Below are 18,137 nucleotides of genomic sequence, written 5' to 3' on the forward strand. Positions count from 1 at the left end.
GAAACTATATAACATATACACAAAGCTGTGTTAGTCTATGACTTGGAGTACACTAAAAAAATTGAATGATTCTTTTGTTCTTTCAAATATTAGAGAACTTAAAAAGCATTTGATATATTACTCATAATATATCAATTAAATGTTGATTTACTGTAGGTGTCTTGTCAAGAAGGGGCTTTAAAGGATTTAAGAAAGGACACAGGGAGACCACTTAAGTTTCTACAATAGTCCAAGCAACACGGTCATATCATGGACCAGGACACTGCAGTAGATATATAGCAAGAAGTAGGGAGATTCAGAATGCTGAGTCAAAAGAATCTGCTCATGAGGGATGTGAGACAGGTGTTAAGGATAACTTCAAGGTTTTGGATCTTAATGAATATCAGAGTAAATGCCTATTATGTCCACGCCCTGCGCTAACTGCCACACATTCCATTTATTACAATGAATTTTGCAAGACAAGCATATTGCCCCCTTTCTAAAGAGAAGTTCAAAGAGATTTTAAAACTTCCCTGAAGTCAAGCAGTGACAATATAGATATTAATTAATTTATGTTCCTTTCACCACACCATTCCCCCCTTACCACTCTGAACGTTACTTCTTAATTTGCTTGCTGGATTCCTATCCTGTGTACACTTAAATGGTACTGGCATTCTTTACCTAGTTTTTGGATGTTTTCTCTTTTTACTCCATACTCATTGAAGTCACCATGACTTCAATTGCTTTTATTTCCCCAGACTACATCCACTTCTTACCTTCCAGAAGAATACAAGTGTCTACCGGACATATTAACCTAGACATCTGACAGGCACATATTCCAACTCAGATAAGTTTCTAAGTTGTATCATGCCTATAAGACCTGCTCTCCTACTCCCACATTCTGAGTTAATGGCACCAACTCACCCAGCCAGGGGCACAGATCTAACCCTTCCATTCACTACATGATATACAGGACAAAGTACAAGCTTACTGCCAGATCACACAAGGCCCTTCACAGTTGGCACCACACAGTTTCTAAACACAATGCTTCGGAGCCAAAATGTCATAAACTGGAACACTATACAACAGTTAAAAATGAATAAATATTTATCATTGGCAGGGATGGTCTCCAAGATACATAATGGGGTAAGAAAAAAGTAAAATACAACTATTTCTATGATATATTTATTTAATAGTACAGCCTTGAGTCTCAAACTTGTACTTTTAACAAAATCATCTGGAGGGCTCTGTCAAAAACACAGGAGGCTGAGCCCTACCCAAGGAGTTTCTGATTCAACAGCTCAGACTAGGACATGAGAACTTGCATTTCCAGCAAGTTTCCTGGCCTTGCTAGCCTAGCACTGCTGTTAAGAAATCCACGCTTCAGAACTAATGCCTTCACCAGCAATGCACATTTCAAAATATGGATCATTTTTTATCATCTTTAAAGAAAACCAACCCACCAACCACACATTATCCAAATTTCACAATGGTTGAGGAAGGCCAAATACTGCCTAAAAGCCAATCATTCACTGAACCAGAACCAGACCATGGCTCAATGAGAAAATGTAACTGACAAACAGCAAGGAAGACAAGAAAAGCTGAAAACTATTCTGTGATCCATTTCAAAATCTACTATATATATATATATATACACACACACACACATACATATATGTATATGTGTGTATATATATATGTATATATGTATGAATGTATATGTAACCATGCAATACCAAGCAAGTTCAGAACACCACTGCTTTCAGGAAGAAGTGTTTTAAAGAGTCAAGAACAAATTAACAAAAATTCTGAATTANAACAGCAAGGAAGACAAGAAAAGCTGAAAACTATTCTGTGATCCATTTCAAAATCTACTATATATATATATATATACACACACACACACATACATATATGTATATGTGTGTATATATATATGTATATATGTATGAATGTATATGTAACCATGCAATACCAAGCAAGTTCAGAACACCACTGCTTTCAGGAAGAAGTGTTTTTAAAGAGTCAAGAACAAATTAACAAAAATTCTGAATTATTTACTTTTAAAATTAAGTTAGCTATAATGCTTTCCTTAAAATTAATATTTAAAATGCCCAATTCTTTCTTTCCAGCTCCTCATTTCCATCAGTCAACAAATATATTCATCTAAGAGCCCATGATAAAACAAACTGCATTTAAGAATACAGTTCCCGCCCTGGCTGGTATAGCTCAATGGATTGAGTGCGGGCTGCTAACCAAAGGGTCACGGTTTGATTCCCAGTCAGGGCACATGCCTGGGTTGCAGGCCCAGCCCCTAGTGGGGGCCATGTGAGAGGCAACCACACATTGATGTTTCTCTCCTTCTTTCTCCTTCCCTTCCCCTCTAAAAAATAAAAATAAAAATAAAATATAAGAATACAGTTCCCTAAAAAAATCTCATTGAACTGAACAATTTTAAACTCAGTAAATCTACTAAAACCCAATAGAAAATCAGAAAAAAAGGCAAAACGTTTAAAGAAAACAGTCCATTTGGCAGTAACATTTTTATGTGGTTAAAGTAAAGTATTCCAAGGGTAGACAGAATGCCAAGGATTGGGCATGTTACCCAAATCACTGCTGGAGTTGGAGAGCACCAACTAAGTAAGGAGACTACAACCTAGGGCAGATGTAAGAGCACATATACATATACACACACACACACACACACACACACTCCCTCATCACCAATGTCCTAAACAGTGCCTCCTAAAACGCATAACCTAGAAAAAGGTTGAAATCAGCTCAAGAAAACATGTGTTGAGAGCTAAGTTTAAAATAAAATGCTGTCTTAAAAAAAAAAAGTACTGTAATCTGTGGCACTTACACATGAAAACATCTGAATAAGGAAACCTTTTCAGAAGAGAAACTGAAGAAAAACTGAAGAGGTAAAGTCATATTAGGAATAGTAAAAAATTAGTTACAATGGAGTTTATCAGGTTAACACTGAAATTATTTTTATTCCCTTAAGCGCACATTAACCATGAGTCACAAAACGCCCCAACAAAGTAAATAGTCCACATGTTGCTTAATTTATAATTACCTATGTTATATAAGATATTGCTATTGAATATTTTAATTACTATTCTTTATTATATAGAGAAGTGCAAACTCAAAACCCGGCTGACTTATGACCTAAAAAGACCACTATTCTTAAGAGGCACATTAAGTTAAGAGGATGGCTGACCTCCTAGAAGTTCATCTTCAAGGTTAGGCATAAGCCAGTTTCACTAAAGTGCTATTTATGGCCCTGACATTTACACATTTGTGCAGACCCTTTTGAATCCAATTAAAATAAAGAGATTATTTCTTTCAAGGTATTATTCAATATAAAAAAAATCCCTATGTTTATTGCCAAAACTGGTTCACTCACATTTCAAAGGGTCCCCACAACAATATTAATACTTCAGAATTAGTGAATAAGTCTTATGTTTACTTTACCAGGCTCATATTTTGTTTGTATATTCACCCTCAGGCTGCACTTTTCCATCAATGTATCCCAATTTTTAAAATATTAATATAAGAAGTCAGTTTGGCTATTTTAAAATAAGTCACTTATCCAGCATCTTGTGGACAAACTATTCCATTAAAGTCTAAATATACTTATGGCATTAAAACTTAGTCTTTTTAAAATCTGATATGTGTCCAAAACATATCAAACTTTCTACCTTGACTACCTTTTATCTTCAGACTACTGAAGATAAAGAATTCCTTCTCATTGATCACATAATCATCAATTCACAAATTTGTAACTGTTGGTATAATAAATACAATATTTCATCTTCAGTTTGGTTTTCATGACTCCTCCCTAAATGCCTATCTGGTCAAATTTCCATCGGCTGGACATATTACTTGCATAACAGCAAAGTCTGCCGCTTCTCAACTGCTTTGGACTTAATGAAATGGGTGTTAAATACCAAAGTCAGTAAGGCACTAAGAAAACATTTTTTAAAAAGATTTTATTATTTATTTATTTATCTTTAGAGGGGAAGGAGAGAAGGAGAGAAACATCAATGTATGGTTGCCTTTCGTGCACCCCCTGCAGGGAACTGGCCTGCAACCCAGGCATATGCCCTGACTGGGAATCAAACCCCGATCCTCTGGTTCGCAGGCTTGTGCTCAATCCACTGAGCTACACCAACCTGGGCAGAAAACACTTTAATTTAGGAGATTTGTGAATACATGATTTGTTTTGGTCTGAATGTATTTAGAGATTGATGGAAGATTACTCTCTAGATAACTGTGATGTTACTAGCTGGTTGTTTAAAATTCAACATTTCTTCAAGTATAGCAATTATGACTATGTAAGATAAAGCAAAACAGAAAAATAAGGTGCCTTAAAAGCAAGTACTCACTGCTGCATTCCAGGTACTCAAGACTGTGGTTGTGACACATTGTAAAACCTCAAAAAAAATTTTAATGAACAGCAATGCAAAGGCTTATAGCTTAATTTCCTATATTATTCTTTTTAATAACTATGTTCCACTTGAAATAAAGATCTTCAATTTATTTTGAATCAGGCACCACATCATATGCAAGACTTTTTTTAAAAAAAGATTTTATTTACTTTTAGAGAGGGGGAAGGAAAGGAGAATGAGAGGGAAAAAACCAGCAATGTGTGAGATACATCGATCGGCTGCCTCTCACACGCCCCCAAGTGGGGACCTGGCCTGCAACTCAGACGGGTGCCCTGACTGAGAATTGAAATCTGTGACCTTTCAATTCTCAATTGAGTTCCCAGGTGGGCACTCAATTCACTGAGCAACTCCAACCAGGGCCAAAATAAACTTCCTTAAGAGACATAAAAGCAAATAGCAACATACTGACAATTGGTGAATCTAGAGAAAGGATATAAAAGGATTCATTGTAATAAATATCTTTTCTGTAGATTTGAAATTTTTCCAAAGAAGTTTTTAAAACCATTACTCACTCAGGCAAAGAGCTTACATTTGAAAAATTACTTTGACATTATATTTACCTTTCATCTTCCATAGCACTCTCACCCATTTTTATTATGCTAAGTATATATCCACACACAAAAAAATATGCAAAAAGACACCACTGAATCTTTCAAAAAGTTTGCATTTATCTGTTAACACCTAATCTAATGAAGGCAAAGACATTTTTTGTAAGACTAAGAATATATAAAGAGGTAAAGTAACAACACAGTGTTCACTAGGTTTCAAACCAGTCAAAAAGTCAAGTGTGAGATAGCATATTATTCAATGGCAAGTGCTATACTGTGTTCGACCTACTGCAATCCTCTGACAGATTATGAATCTGCTGAATCATTTGTTCAGTATCCTATAAAATAACAGACATCGAGAACATAAAATGGAAACTTAATACTACAGTTACACTTCACTCAAGAAGCAAAAATACTGCCCTGGCTGGCGAAGCTCAGTGGATTGAGCGCAAGCCTGTGAACTAAGGGACTGCGGTTGATTCCCAGTCAAGGCACGTTCCTGGGTTGCAGGCCAGTTCCCAGCAGGGGACCCACAAGAGGCAGCCATTAAAAAAAAAGAAGCAAAAATACTCCTGTTCCCCAAGTCAACTAATTATTAATTACATATCTAAATTAAATCTGTTTCCTTTAAATGACACTTTTCTGAACAGTAGAACTACTCCAATGCCTTACTACATTCATTTGACTATTCTAAGTAACAAAAAAATCAATATTTTGAAGATGGACTAAATATTATACAAAAGAGTTGCGAAATATTCATTCATAATTACTGGATGAATTAAAAAGTCGAAATCATTGGGGGTCAAAAATTACTTCGAATTCTAGGTAAAATAATGGAGAAAGGCCTCTGTTACCCCTTCTTTTCAAAGTTATTTCACAAAAACAGTAAGAAATACAAGAAATAGAAATAAGTTCTACCTTGATTTTTTTAAAGATTTTATTTATTTATTCTTAGAGAGGGGGGAAGGGAGGGAGAAAGAGAGGGAGAGAAACATCAATGTGTGGTTGCCACTCACGTGGCCCCCACAGGGGACCTGGCCTGCAATCCAAGCACGTGCCCTAACTGGGAATCGAACTGGTAACCTTTTGATTCACACCCTGCACTCAATCCTCTGAGCCACACCAGCCAGGGCTCTAGCTTGATTTTAATGAATAGATATTGTAACTAACAACAAAAGATGAAGACAAAAGCAGCTCAGAATCCAAGGAAGATACCAATGAGGAACAAGTCAATTCATGTCTCCGAGCCCTGGAAACATTTAGCAATAGGAGGTATCAGGTACCAGGCAGAAAAGTGAGGGCCTAACTAAAGGTTTATGTAACAACATTCCAAGAACTAGCAGTAGTGTAAAGGCTTATTCTCTAGAAAATCTGAAATAGATACACCTTAAAGGAGATTGAAAAGCCTTGTCCACGCTCACAGAGCTTGCAAACATCTTTTTAATAACCCATTATTTTTTATGATTGCACACCATGAAATCACCGATTATCTGAAGAAGGCCTCTAAAATATAGGTTAAAAACAAACAGGTGGAGCCCTGACTGGTGTAGCTCAGTGGATTGAGCGCGGGCTGCGAACCAGACGATCGCATTTCGATTCCCAGTTAGGGCACATGCCTGGGTTGCAGGCCAGTTGCAGGCCAGTTCCCGGCGGGGGCCAGTTCCCAGCAGAGGATGCACCAAAAGCAACCATACATTGATGTTTCTCTTCCTCTCTCCTTCCCTTCCCCTCTAAAGATAAATAAATAAATATTAAAAACAAAAACAAAAAACAAACAGGTAGAGAGCACCATTGAAAACTTGAAGGAAAAACACAGAAATACAAGAAAATGTCAGGATATCCTTTAAGAAAGTATAATATATTCATGAAACAAGAATGAGATGCTTTAAAAAACACATTTTATGTAATAAAAGACAAGAAAAAGACTACTAGAAATTTTAAAATGACAGCTGAAATAAAACCTTCAATAGAAAGTTTAAAATCAAAGAAAACTTCCAGAAAGTAGAATGAATTAATCAAGCTGTGAAAACAGGAAATTACACAAACAATCCAGAAAGGACAACACCCAATTAAAAACAAAATAAAAAGAAAATTATAGGGCAGGATGAGGGAGGTATTGCAAGTAACTTGAAAAGGTAAAAGACCTGCCTTGGATGGTATGGCTCAGGTGAACTGAGTGCCTGCCTGCAAACTGAAAGGTCTCTGGTTCGATTCTGAGTCAGGGTATATACCTGGGTTGCATGTGAGAGGCAACCATGTATTTTTCACACATCAATGTTTCTCCACCCATCTTTCTCCCTCCCTTTCCTTCTCTCTAAAAAGAAATTTTAAAAATCTTTAAAAAAGAAAATTTCCCGGCCCTGGCTGGTGTAGCTCAGTGGATTGAGCTCGGGCCTGCAAACTACATGATTGAGGTTCGATTCCCAGTCAGGGCACATGCCTGGGTTGCAGGCCAGTTCCCAGCAGGGGACTCACGGGAGGCAACCATACGTTGATATTTCTCTCCTTCTCTCCTTCCCTTCCCCTCTAAAGATAAATAAATAAAAAATATTTTTTAAAAAAGAAAAAAAAAGAAAATTTCCCTCTGCCATGCACCCCTTTTGCAAAGAAGCTACTACAGGATGCTAGTCTCCAAGGCAGTAGACTAAAGACAGTTATCACACACAAGACAGAGGCTAATAGAATTCCCAAGGCAGTAGCTATGCAACAAGCCTAGTTAATAACCTACCCATTACTGAAACAGGAAGGGGAAAAGGTCTAGGAGGTATGTCCAGGAGGAGGGTAAAAAAAAAAAAGATGATCTCTCTGATGGTTTGACTGTGTAGAAAAACATTTTGAGAGGTCATTGGAGGATCTGACAAGGGGTAAAAGGAAATTAATCAAATAAAGGGAATTAAAAAAACCGTATTTAATCCTTACCCAAGGATGTGTTTTTATTGATTTTAGAGAAAGGGAGGGGGAACACTGATGGTGGCATCCCATCTGCACCCGACTCTGGATTGAGCCCACAACCTAGGTATGTGCCCTGACCTGAAATCAAACCTGCAATCTTTTGTTGTGCGAAGATGATGCTTCAACTAATTGAGCCACCCACCCAGGGAAGGTATTTTTAATTTCAGAGAAAAGGAAATACAGTTACAACAGACCACCTGGCTTGACAGGGCATATTTACATGTGCATATCAATGTAACCACTGGATATCAACTTAACAAAAAAATTGGGATAATGAGTAGAATGAAATTACAGAAGGTTAAAATTTTCATCTAATATTAATCAATAACTCAAGAATGGCTGTGTAAGCATGTCATTTGGGAATACAGAGGTATATAACAGGACAAGGAGCTATAGGATGCCTCTAATGAGCAGCACTGGAGAGGGGACAGGGCCAGAGATTGCTTTTTTTGGTTATCACAACTTTTTTTAAAAAATTTTTATTTATTTATTTTTAGAGAGAGCAGAGGAAGGTAGAAAGAGAGGGAGAGAAACATCAACTGGTTACCTCCTGTATACCCCCAAATCAGGGACTTGCCTGCAACTCAGGCATGTGCCCCAACTGGGAATCAAACCATCAACCCTTCATTCGGTTTTGCAGGCAGGTGATCAGTCCACTGAGCCATACCAGCCAGGGTGATTACCTTAATTTTCTAGCAATATTTTATTTCAAATGTATATATATCATTGATAAAAGTTAATTTTAAAAAACTTTCAAAGCACAATATAAATTGCTATAAAAGAGCCAACCATGAAAGTCAACTTTCACACTTATACAGCCATACAGAATTTCTGAAGCCTTCAGAACATCTGCATCATCTCATTAGGTATATGAGATTAAGAAACAAAAAACAACAACAAAAAACTGCCATATACAAGAGACCATAGCCTCACATGTAAAATGTAAAGCTATAAAACTTTTAGAATAAGCATTAAAAAATCTCCAGGGTCTAGGACCAGAGGGAGTTCTAAGACACTAAAAGCATGATCCATAAAAAGAAAAATTAATAAATTAGACCATCAAAAATGTTAAATTTTGCTCTATGACAACCCATGTGAAGAAGACAAGACACAGACTGTGCAAACTATACATCCAAAAATGAATTAGTATCTAAAACATATAAAGACTTCTCAAAACTCAACAGTAAAAAACCTCTCAAACCCAACAGTAAAAACAAACAAACAATCCAATTAGAAAAATGGGCAACTAACTCAAACATTTCACCAGAACATACACAGAGATCAAATAAAGACATAAAAAGATTTCCCAGCGCCCCTGGCCATCAGGGAAATGTAAATTAAAACCACAATGATATTGTCACTACACACTTACCAGAACAGCTAAAATACAAAATAGTACCACCACCACCAAATGCTGCTGAGGATGCAGAGAAATTAGATCACACAGACTGCTGGCAAGAATGTAAAACAGTACAGCTACTCTGGCAAGAGTCCGGTGGTTTCATATAAAAATAAACATGCAATCTGACTTCTAGTCAAGATGGCGGCGTAGGTAAACATGGTCCAGTTCCTTGCACAACCACAGCAAAAAATTACAACTAACCTACAAAACAACTATCACCCAGAATCACCAGAAAATCAAGTTATATGGAAGCTCAACAACCAAGGAATTAGAGAAAACACATTCATTCAGACCAGCAGGAGGGGAGAGATGCAGAACGGGGGTCCCAACCCACATGTAGTGAAAAAATCGGGAGGGATACCTTGGGTAGTCAGGGATCCCAGCCCGAAAACAGACCCCCTAGCCAGGGTTCCACTGCCAGGAAGATAAGTCTACACTAACTTCTGGTTTAAAAACCAGTGGGGGCTAGGGCAGAAGAAACTGCAGGATTCTCAGGCGTGGGCCCACAAAGGACTTTAGACTTACGCAGACTCATTTCTTCTAGGCTCCAGCTTGAAGTGCACCATGCATATGGGGAGAAACTGAAGTGTCTGGCATCAGGGTGAATGCTGGGGACAGCTTCCTCCTGGACAAAACTCCAGAGGCCAGGCAGTGGTACTGTCCCGCTTCTGAGACAAAGGACTTTATCTGTCCTTTGTCTTACTCTACACAAAGCCAGAGTGGCAACAACATATCAGAGATTCCATCAACTTGGTTCACAAGGGTTGACCTACCATGGTGATTACCTAGGCTCAGCCCCACCCAACTTACCAGTGAGCTTTTCTTTTTCTTTTTCTAAAAGATTTTATGTATTTATTTTTAGAGACGAAGAGGGAGGAAGAAAGAAAAGGAGAGAAATATCAATATGTGGTTGCCTCTCCCATGCCCCCTTACAAGGGGCCTGGCCTGCAACCCAGGCATGTGCCCTGACTGGGAATCGAACCAGAGACCCCCTGGTTTGAAGGTTGGCACTCAATCCACTGAACCATACCAGCCAGGGGACCAGTGATCTTTTCTACAATTGACCATGCTACAAATGCAGTGAGTCAAAACAGCTCTACCTAATACACAAACAAACACAGGGAAGGTGCCAAAGTGAGGAGATAAAGAAATACGGCTCAAATGAAAGAACAGAACAAAACTCCAGAAAAGGAACTAAACAAAATGGACATAAGCAATCTATCAGATGCAGAATTCAAAACACTAGTTATCGGGATGCTCAAGGAACTCACTGGGTACTTCATTGGCATAAAAAAAAAAACCTAGGCAAAAATAAAGGTTACACTAAGTGAAATAAAAAAAATTATAGGGAATCAACAGTGAGGTAGATAAAGCCATGAATCAAATCCATGATTTGGAACATAAGGAAGAAAAAAAACATTCAATCAGAACATGAAAAAGAAAAAAGAATCAGAAGAAAAAAAAACCCAAGGATAGGCTAAGGAGCCTCGCGGACAACTTCAAAAGTACCAACATTCAAATCATAGCAATTCTGGAAGAAGAGAAAGAGCAAGAAATTGAAAATTTATTTGAAAAAATAATGGAAGACAATTTCCCTAATTTGGTGATGGGAATAGGCATACAAGTCCAGGAAGCTCAGAGAGTCCCAAACAAGATGGACACAGAGAGGATCACACCAAGACATATCATAATTTAAATGTCAAAGGTCAAAGATAGAGAGAGAATATTAAAAGAAGAGAAAAGGAGACAGTTACCTACACAGGAGTTTCCGTAAGACAGCTGATTTCCCCAAAGAAACTTTGCAGGCAAGAAGGGACTAGAAAGAAGTACAGTGATAAAAAGCAAGGACCTACAACCAAGATTACTCTGTCCAACAAAGCTATCTTTTTTTTTTTTAAAGATTTTATTTATTTATTTATCTTTAGAGGAGAAGGGAAGGAGAGAAATATCAGTGTATGGTTGCCTCTCGTGAGTCCCCTGTGGGAACTGGCCTGCAACCCAGGCATGTGCCCTGACTGGGAATCGAACCGCGATCGTCTGGTTCGCAGGCCCGCGCTCAATACACTGAGCTACGCCAGCCAGGGCAAAGCTATCATTTATAATCAAAGGACAGATAAAGTGTTTCCCAGACAAGGTAAAGATAAAGGAGTTCATCATCATCAAGCCCTTGTTATATGAAATATTAAAGGGAATTATTTAAGAAAAATACCAATACTATGAACATTAAAATGACAACAAACTCATCACTATCAACAACCTAATCACAAAAACAGAAACAAAAACTAAGCAAACAACTAGAACAGGAACAGAATCATATATATGTAGATTATCTGGAGGGTTATCAGTGGGGAGGGGGGAGGGGGGAGGGGGAGATTGGGGGAAAAGGTACAGGGATTAAGAAGCATTCCCAGTTTAGGGCACTAGCCTGGGTTCCAGGCCAGGTCCCCAGTAGGAGGCATGCAAGAGGCAACCACACACTGATGTTTCTTGTCTTTTTTTTCTCCCTCCCTTCTCCTCTCTAAAAATAAATAAATAAATTATTTTTTAAAAAAGCATTATTGGTCTAAGTACAAAATAGACAGGGGGAGGTTAAGAATAGTTTAGAAAATGGAGAAGCCAAACAACTTACATGTACGACCCACACATATGAACTAAGGTGAGGTTGCTGGAGGGAATGGGGACACTGGGCAGAGTGGGCCAAAGGGGGGAAAAGTGGGAAAACTCTAACAGCATATTCAATAAAATATTCTTAAAAAATAAAAATTTCTATTAAAAAAGTGTGTATAAGCACTGCTATTGCTATGAAAGAAACAAATCAATACTGTCCTCTGTTCAGATTTTGATACACTGTATTTTTCAGTCTCCAGAATCACGGTATTTCCATTTTCTAACATTTTACAACCTTGGATGCTCTGTTTCTGGGTCAGACTGGAAACTTAATGTTCCATCACCAGTTGCTGTTTTGCTCAAAAATGTTGTTTTTTTTATCTCTGGGATAAAAGGATAAATATCAAGCAATCACTTTTGTTTGTAACCCAAAATATATGGTACTGTCTTCAAAGAAAATTTCTCATTTCAGATTTCCCTTCAGTTGAGTTTTCTTCATCAAAATTTTATTCTAATCATCTTCTCAAATTCCTTTTCTTATAATTCAAACTACTTTATTAATTCCCGATATTTATCTATTTGAGGGAAACAAATCCTTTTAAAGACTGGATAATATTCTATTATATGTATATAGTACATTTTGTATACACATTAATCCCTTGAACATGTGGGTTTTTCCAATATTTTGGCTACTGTGAATGCTGCTGCTCAACAAACAACAGCAAGTGATAGTGATGATGTGGAGATACTGAAATCCTGGTGCGGGGCTAATAACAATGCACAACAGTGCAGCCACTGTGGAAAGTAATATGGTGGTTTCTCCAAACAAATGAAAACAGCAATTACGTATGATCTAGCCATTCCACTTCTAGGTACCCCAAAAGAACTGAAAGCAGGGACTTGAGCAGTATGACAAAATTCATTTTTGATAAGTAAATCATCCTAATGGGTATGAAGTAACATCTCATAGTGTTTTGGGTTTACATTTCTCTAATGATTAGTGATGATGAACATCTTTTCATGTTCTTACTGGCCATTTGTATATCTTCTTTGGGAAACTGCCTGGGCAGTTTTTAATCAAACCTAAAAATATGTGTTTGAATGAAAGAAATTACTCAAGGCCCTCTGACATTCCCGCAGCATGAGCCACTTGCTGCCTGTGTATCACTACAAAGCACAGACACATTTAACATGACAAAGGTTCTGCTCATTTTTCTAAAACGCAGCTTCTCCATACAAAGCGGGCTCAGTTCAACTTAGTCAACCTGTTCTTAAATGCAGGTTAGTGGAACCATCCTACACGTCCAAAACTCAGTAAAAACACTCAGACAACAAAAAGGGATGCCTTCATTATATACCTTTCCTAGGGGCAAGAGCCTTTACCAATTTAGTTTCTTACACAGAGCCCAGAGACTCCATTTCCCAATGAAAGATATTCCCTATGTGAAAAGTAATAGTAAGTCTAGGAGTGGAGGGATTAACATTACCAAAAGGTAACACATTCGGTTAAACAACTCACAAAATTTCTGCTTTGGGACAAGTCCACATAGTTACCATTATCACTGGTTGTGCATTCCTGACAAGAATGTTATGGCCAAACCAACCACTGAAATTTGCTTATCTAAAACCAGTAACTCTCTTTATCAAATACTTCTCAATCTTTGAATTTTACTCTAAAATTACTCTATTACCTAAAGAGCTGTTATTCTTAAGATCTGCTCCTAAGCTACATCACATATATAATGCTCAGAAAATAGGTAAAGAGGAAAATATTAAAATAACATGAGCCCCAGAGAGAATTCTGGTTGTACTGCCTCTGTCTGCCTGCTTTCAATCGTTATCTATAGTGCATTCATGAAATGCAGGGACTCTTCTAGGTGCTTAGCATCTATCATCAATGACAACAAAAGGACAAAGATCTCTGGCCCTGACCAGTATAGTACAGTTGACTGAGTGTCCTCCTGCAAAGTCAAAGGTTGCTGGTTCAATTCCTAGTCAGGGCATGTACAGGGGCTTGCAGGAGAGACAACCAACAGATGGATGTTTCCCTCTCATTCTCTCTCCCTTCAACTCTATTTGCTTCTATTCAATCTCAGGAGGTTTTAACAATCAAATGACAACTCAAATTTTACTATCATTTATAATTAGAGAATGCTTTATACTTTTTTTAAAAAGCAAAACAGCCCTGGTTGGTATGGCTCAGTGGACTGAGCGCCAGCCTGTGAACCAAAAGGTTGCAGGTTGGATTCCCAGTCGCAGCAACACATGCCTGGGTTGTGGGCCAGGTGCACAGCTGGGGGTGTGTAAGAGGCAACCTGTTGATGTTTCTTCCCCTTTCTCCCTCCCTTCCCCTCTTTCTAAAAGTAAATAAATAAAATCTTTGAAAAAATAAAACTTAGAAAGAAAACATTATGTCCTAAAAGCAGTATGCATTCAAAGAATTTCTAGTCATCTGCATATTAGACAACTGGCTAGTTTAAACTATCCAGACCTGCACTGTCTTTTATGGTTGCCAACGGCCACATAATTGAGCATTTAAAATGTGCCTAAATTGAAATATACTGTAAGTATAACACACTGGAAAAATATAAAATATCAACAATTTTTAAATCTTGATTACATAAAATATTTTGAATAAAATAAGCAAGAATATATTATTAAATTCTTTTTATTTTTTAAATGTGGCTACTAAAAATATGTTTGCACCTCACATTATACTTCTTTTGAAAAGCACTGATTTAAGACAACAGTAGACTTCTAAACCTTCACAGAGCTAATACATGTGTTGGAACTGTACTCAGAATTTTATACTTATGTATTTACTCATTTCTCAGCTTACATTGTTCAATACACCATGTGATAAAAAAATCTAACCTATCAAATATTTCTGTATCAGAACATGAAAGTCTCAGAATCTAAAGAGAACTTATTCAGCAAACTGCTTTGGAATATTTGGGTGGCCACTGTGTGCAGAACACTCAATCCATAAAGTAACTTGTTTGGCCACCCTTGAGCAGCAGAAGGGTCACATATTCTATATTTAGCTTATAATGCATCGTGCCCCTACAATATGCCTACCATGCTAGGTGCTCTACTCTCACTGACCCATAAAATCCTCAACTACCCTATGTGGTAGGTACGATCATTAACACTGAAGAAGAAACTGAAGCAGACAGGTTAAGTTACTTGCCAAAGTACCACAACTACTAATGTGCACAACCAGGATTCCAACCCAGCAGGCTTTATCCAAAACCACCACACATTCTCCCAAGTGGAAGAACTACACAAAAACATTACATTATTATCTTACAGGACTGTGTTTTAGTTGAGCCATGTACTCATTACAAAAAAAGTGGAGTAAAGTTAATGCTTTGCTTCCTGCTCTCCACCCCACCTTTCTCAATGGCAGGTTAAAGTTGGCCACATGAATTAAGTCCCTGATCTTTTATACAGGTTTATTTAATGCTCCCTTTCCCAGAAAGGCCCTATCCCACCTCTTTAGTTCTTATTCCTATCTTTCCTTCAGGCTTCATTTCAGAGATCATCTCCATGCATGCCAACACAGACTTCCCACCATAGAGGCTAATCACGCCTCCTCCCCATGCTTACCCCTACAACAGTAGCACTTTCCACACTCCACTGTGATTGTCTTCACTAGAATGCTCCTACAGGGGTCTATTATAGTCACCACTTATCATCGGTGCCTAAAACAGCGCCTAGCATTAGGTGCTCAATAAATATTTGCTGACCTATCTAACCACCAGATCCACCCAGCTATAAAAGCTTAAAAGTGAAATTAAAAGCAAACTTCGTGGTAGGAAGTGCTAACCCACAGGCAGAAACAAGTTCTAGTGCCACCAAATTTATGATAGGTCAAGAGAACAGTATAATACTCAGGCAACAATTAGGATGATTCCCCTTCCAAAAAAGAGGGGAGTGAAATAAAAATCTATTTTAAATGATCCCTTGCCCAATTCAACTTCAGTACAATTTGTTTTATGAGACTGAACTAAGTAGCTAATTCATGTCACAAGAAATCCAAATCTACTATTTCAGTAATACAGATTGTTTGAAATCAGGTTGACTTAGACAGTTTTTAGAATTCAAAGAAGACTGCAGTTACTTCTAAAAATCATCTAAATATATAACTAGTTACACTTTAAAAAATAAGTCTCATTGGACAGAGTGCTGGCCTCCAAGTAAGTGACAGAGACAACCATGTGCCCTTCAAGGTATTTACCGGGGGCGGGTTTCACACACAATTCACTTAACACAATTTGCGTTAATGCCACCAACTTTCCCAGCCAGAGTCAAAAGGGGCTTTCCTAGAGCCTTCCCTTTTCTTTTCCTAAACAGGAAACCGATTAAAAAGGTCAATCTTTAGCTCTTAACTCCACACTAAGGAATTTTGAAACACAAGGTGAAAGTACTGAAGTCCTAAAGCTATGACTGGCAAAATACTTTCCTCTAAACTCTAGAGCAAAGTAAAATAAAAGGGAGAATAACTATCTTTCGGATTGGAGGTCAAAAGAAAAAAAGAAACACTGATCATCTATCTCCCTTTAGATCCCCGTTTCTTTTGATGCCTCAGAAAGCACAGTTGAGGCAAACAGGCCACGGAGTCCCACCCCAGGCACGAGGAGCCTCCGATTGTTTGACACATCAATGGATCAGTCAACCCGGCCCAACTCACTTTCCTCTTCTAATGTGCTTTAATTATTCCTCACACAAACCCTCAAGTTTATTCCAAGTTATGTCCATATGGAATCTTCTCTTCACCCCGAAGTATAAATCAGGCCTTTAACCAATGACTATCATTGCTTCAATCGCAACCACTAAAACTAATTCCTTACAAATATCGACATCTAGTAAAGCCACACAAATATGGAAAAAGCCTGTCCACTCGTTTAAAGAAATAGAATTCTTTGCATATTTTGTTAACAACAGGCACTTGAGCAGAGTGGGAGACTCGAAAGCGAAAGAGCATATAGAAAGCATGGGAAGACCCCGCCCCAGTAAGCTCAATGCCGATTCAAACAGCAACTTGGGTTTGTCGCCTAGGATCGGAATCACTGAAACAAAGGCGTATATTACGGGAAGCAAGATGTCTGGAGTAAAAGAAACGGTTTGCAGCTAAAGAGACCATATACCATCCTCCCACAGGTCTTACCTATGGTGGAAATAAAGGTGGTATTGAAGGCATCATCCGAAAAACGAAAAAGGACGCAGGTCTTCCCGACTCCCGAGTCCCCGATCAGGAGCAGCTTGAAAAGCAGGTCGTACGTCTTCTTCGCCATTGAGAGGAGCGGCTCAGGCGCTCGCCGCCGGCGGCCCCAAGGGATCGGTCCTTCTCACTGTGGCCAACTCCTCACCCGGGCGTTCTCAGGCCGGAGGACTGGGGAAGCGTGGGAAAAAGGAGGGCTCGAGAGGGCGCGGGCGACCTACGAACGGCCTCGCCGAGGAAGCACCGATGGTGGCGGCGTCCGGTGCCTCCGAGGGCGGCGACCCCGGCTCCGCAGCCTCTCCCAGCCGCTCTGCTCGGTTCCGGGGAGTCGGTCGGGACAAAATGGCCTCCCCTCCCCCCTCAGGGCTGCTTGGCCGGGACGCTCCCACGGGCGAGCGAGCAAGCTCTGCCGTCGAGAGAGCGCGGCGAGCTTGAGGCCAGACTCTCTCCCGAGCAGAAACTCCACGTTACGACGCGGCGATGGCAGGAGGACCCCAAGCAGACGAGCTCAGCTACATAGCCACAGGAAGCCGAGCCGCCCGGGCCAGAGCCACCTTTTCCCCGTGCCCTCTCACGCCGGCGTGCGCGCTGCCTGAGACGCACGCAAGGACGTACACCCGCCCTTCCCTCGCGCCCCCGCCCTGCGGTCCACCTCTGCGCACGCGCGCCAGAGGGTGTGGACGTACGCGGGCGCGCGGGGAGGAGCGCCGGGTCTGCGGGCTTCACTCTAAAGCCAGACCAAGAAAAGAAAGGGGTGGGCCAAGAGAGGGCGAGAGAGGGCGAGGCGGCGGGCGCGCTCCCTGTGGCAGGCTGATACGGTGCCGGGCGTTACGGACACGCCCCGCGGGGGTGGTGCTGCCTTGTGACTGCGCAAGCGCGGCATGCTGGAGTAGCGCCTCAAGCCCCCTTTTTCCGCTCCCAGGGACGCCCTTTTCGATTCGCTGAAGATATTCCGGGCTGTGTGTGTTGAG

General features: G+C 39.5%; 1 protein-coding gene across 1 annotated transcript in view; it reads right to left on the reverse strand.

The window, feature by feature from the left end:
* The window catches only part of RAB10 (RAB10, member RAS oncogene family), a 65,521-nt gene extending 47,751 nt beyond the window's left edge, over positions 1-17,770 (reverse strand). The window contains exon 1 of the mRNA XM_037066767.1: positions 17,113-17,770. Coding sequence (XP_036922662.1) covers positions 17,113-17,239 — 127 coding nt within the window. The 5' untranslated portion in view covers positions 17,240-17,770. The remainder of the gene's footprint in view (positions 1-17,112) is intronic.
* Between the last annotated feature and the right edge of the window lie 367 nt (positions 17,771-18,137).

Source organism: Sturnira hondurensis, unplaced genomic scaffold (genome assembly GCF_014824575.4).
Source record: "Sturnira hondurensis isolate 20B ecotype Veracruz unplaced genomic scaffold, ASM1482457v3 Scaffold0016663, whole genome shotgun sequence".
NCBI lineage: Eukaryota > Metazoa > Chordata > Mammalia > Chiroptera > Phyllostomidae > Sturnira > Sturnira hondurensis.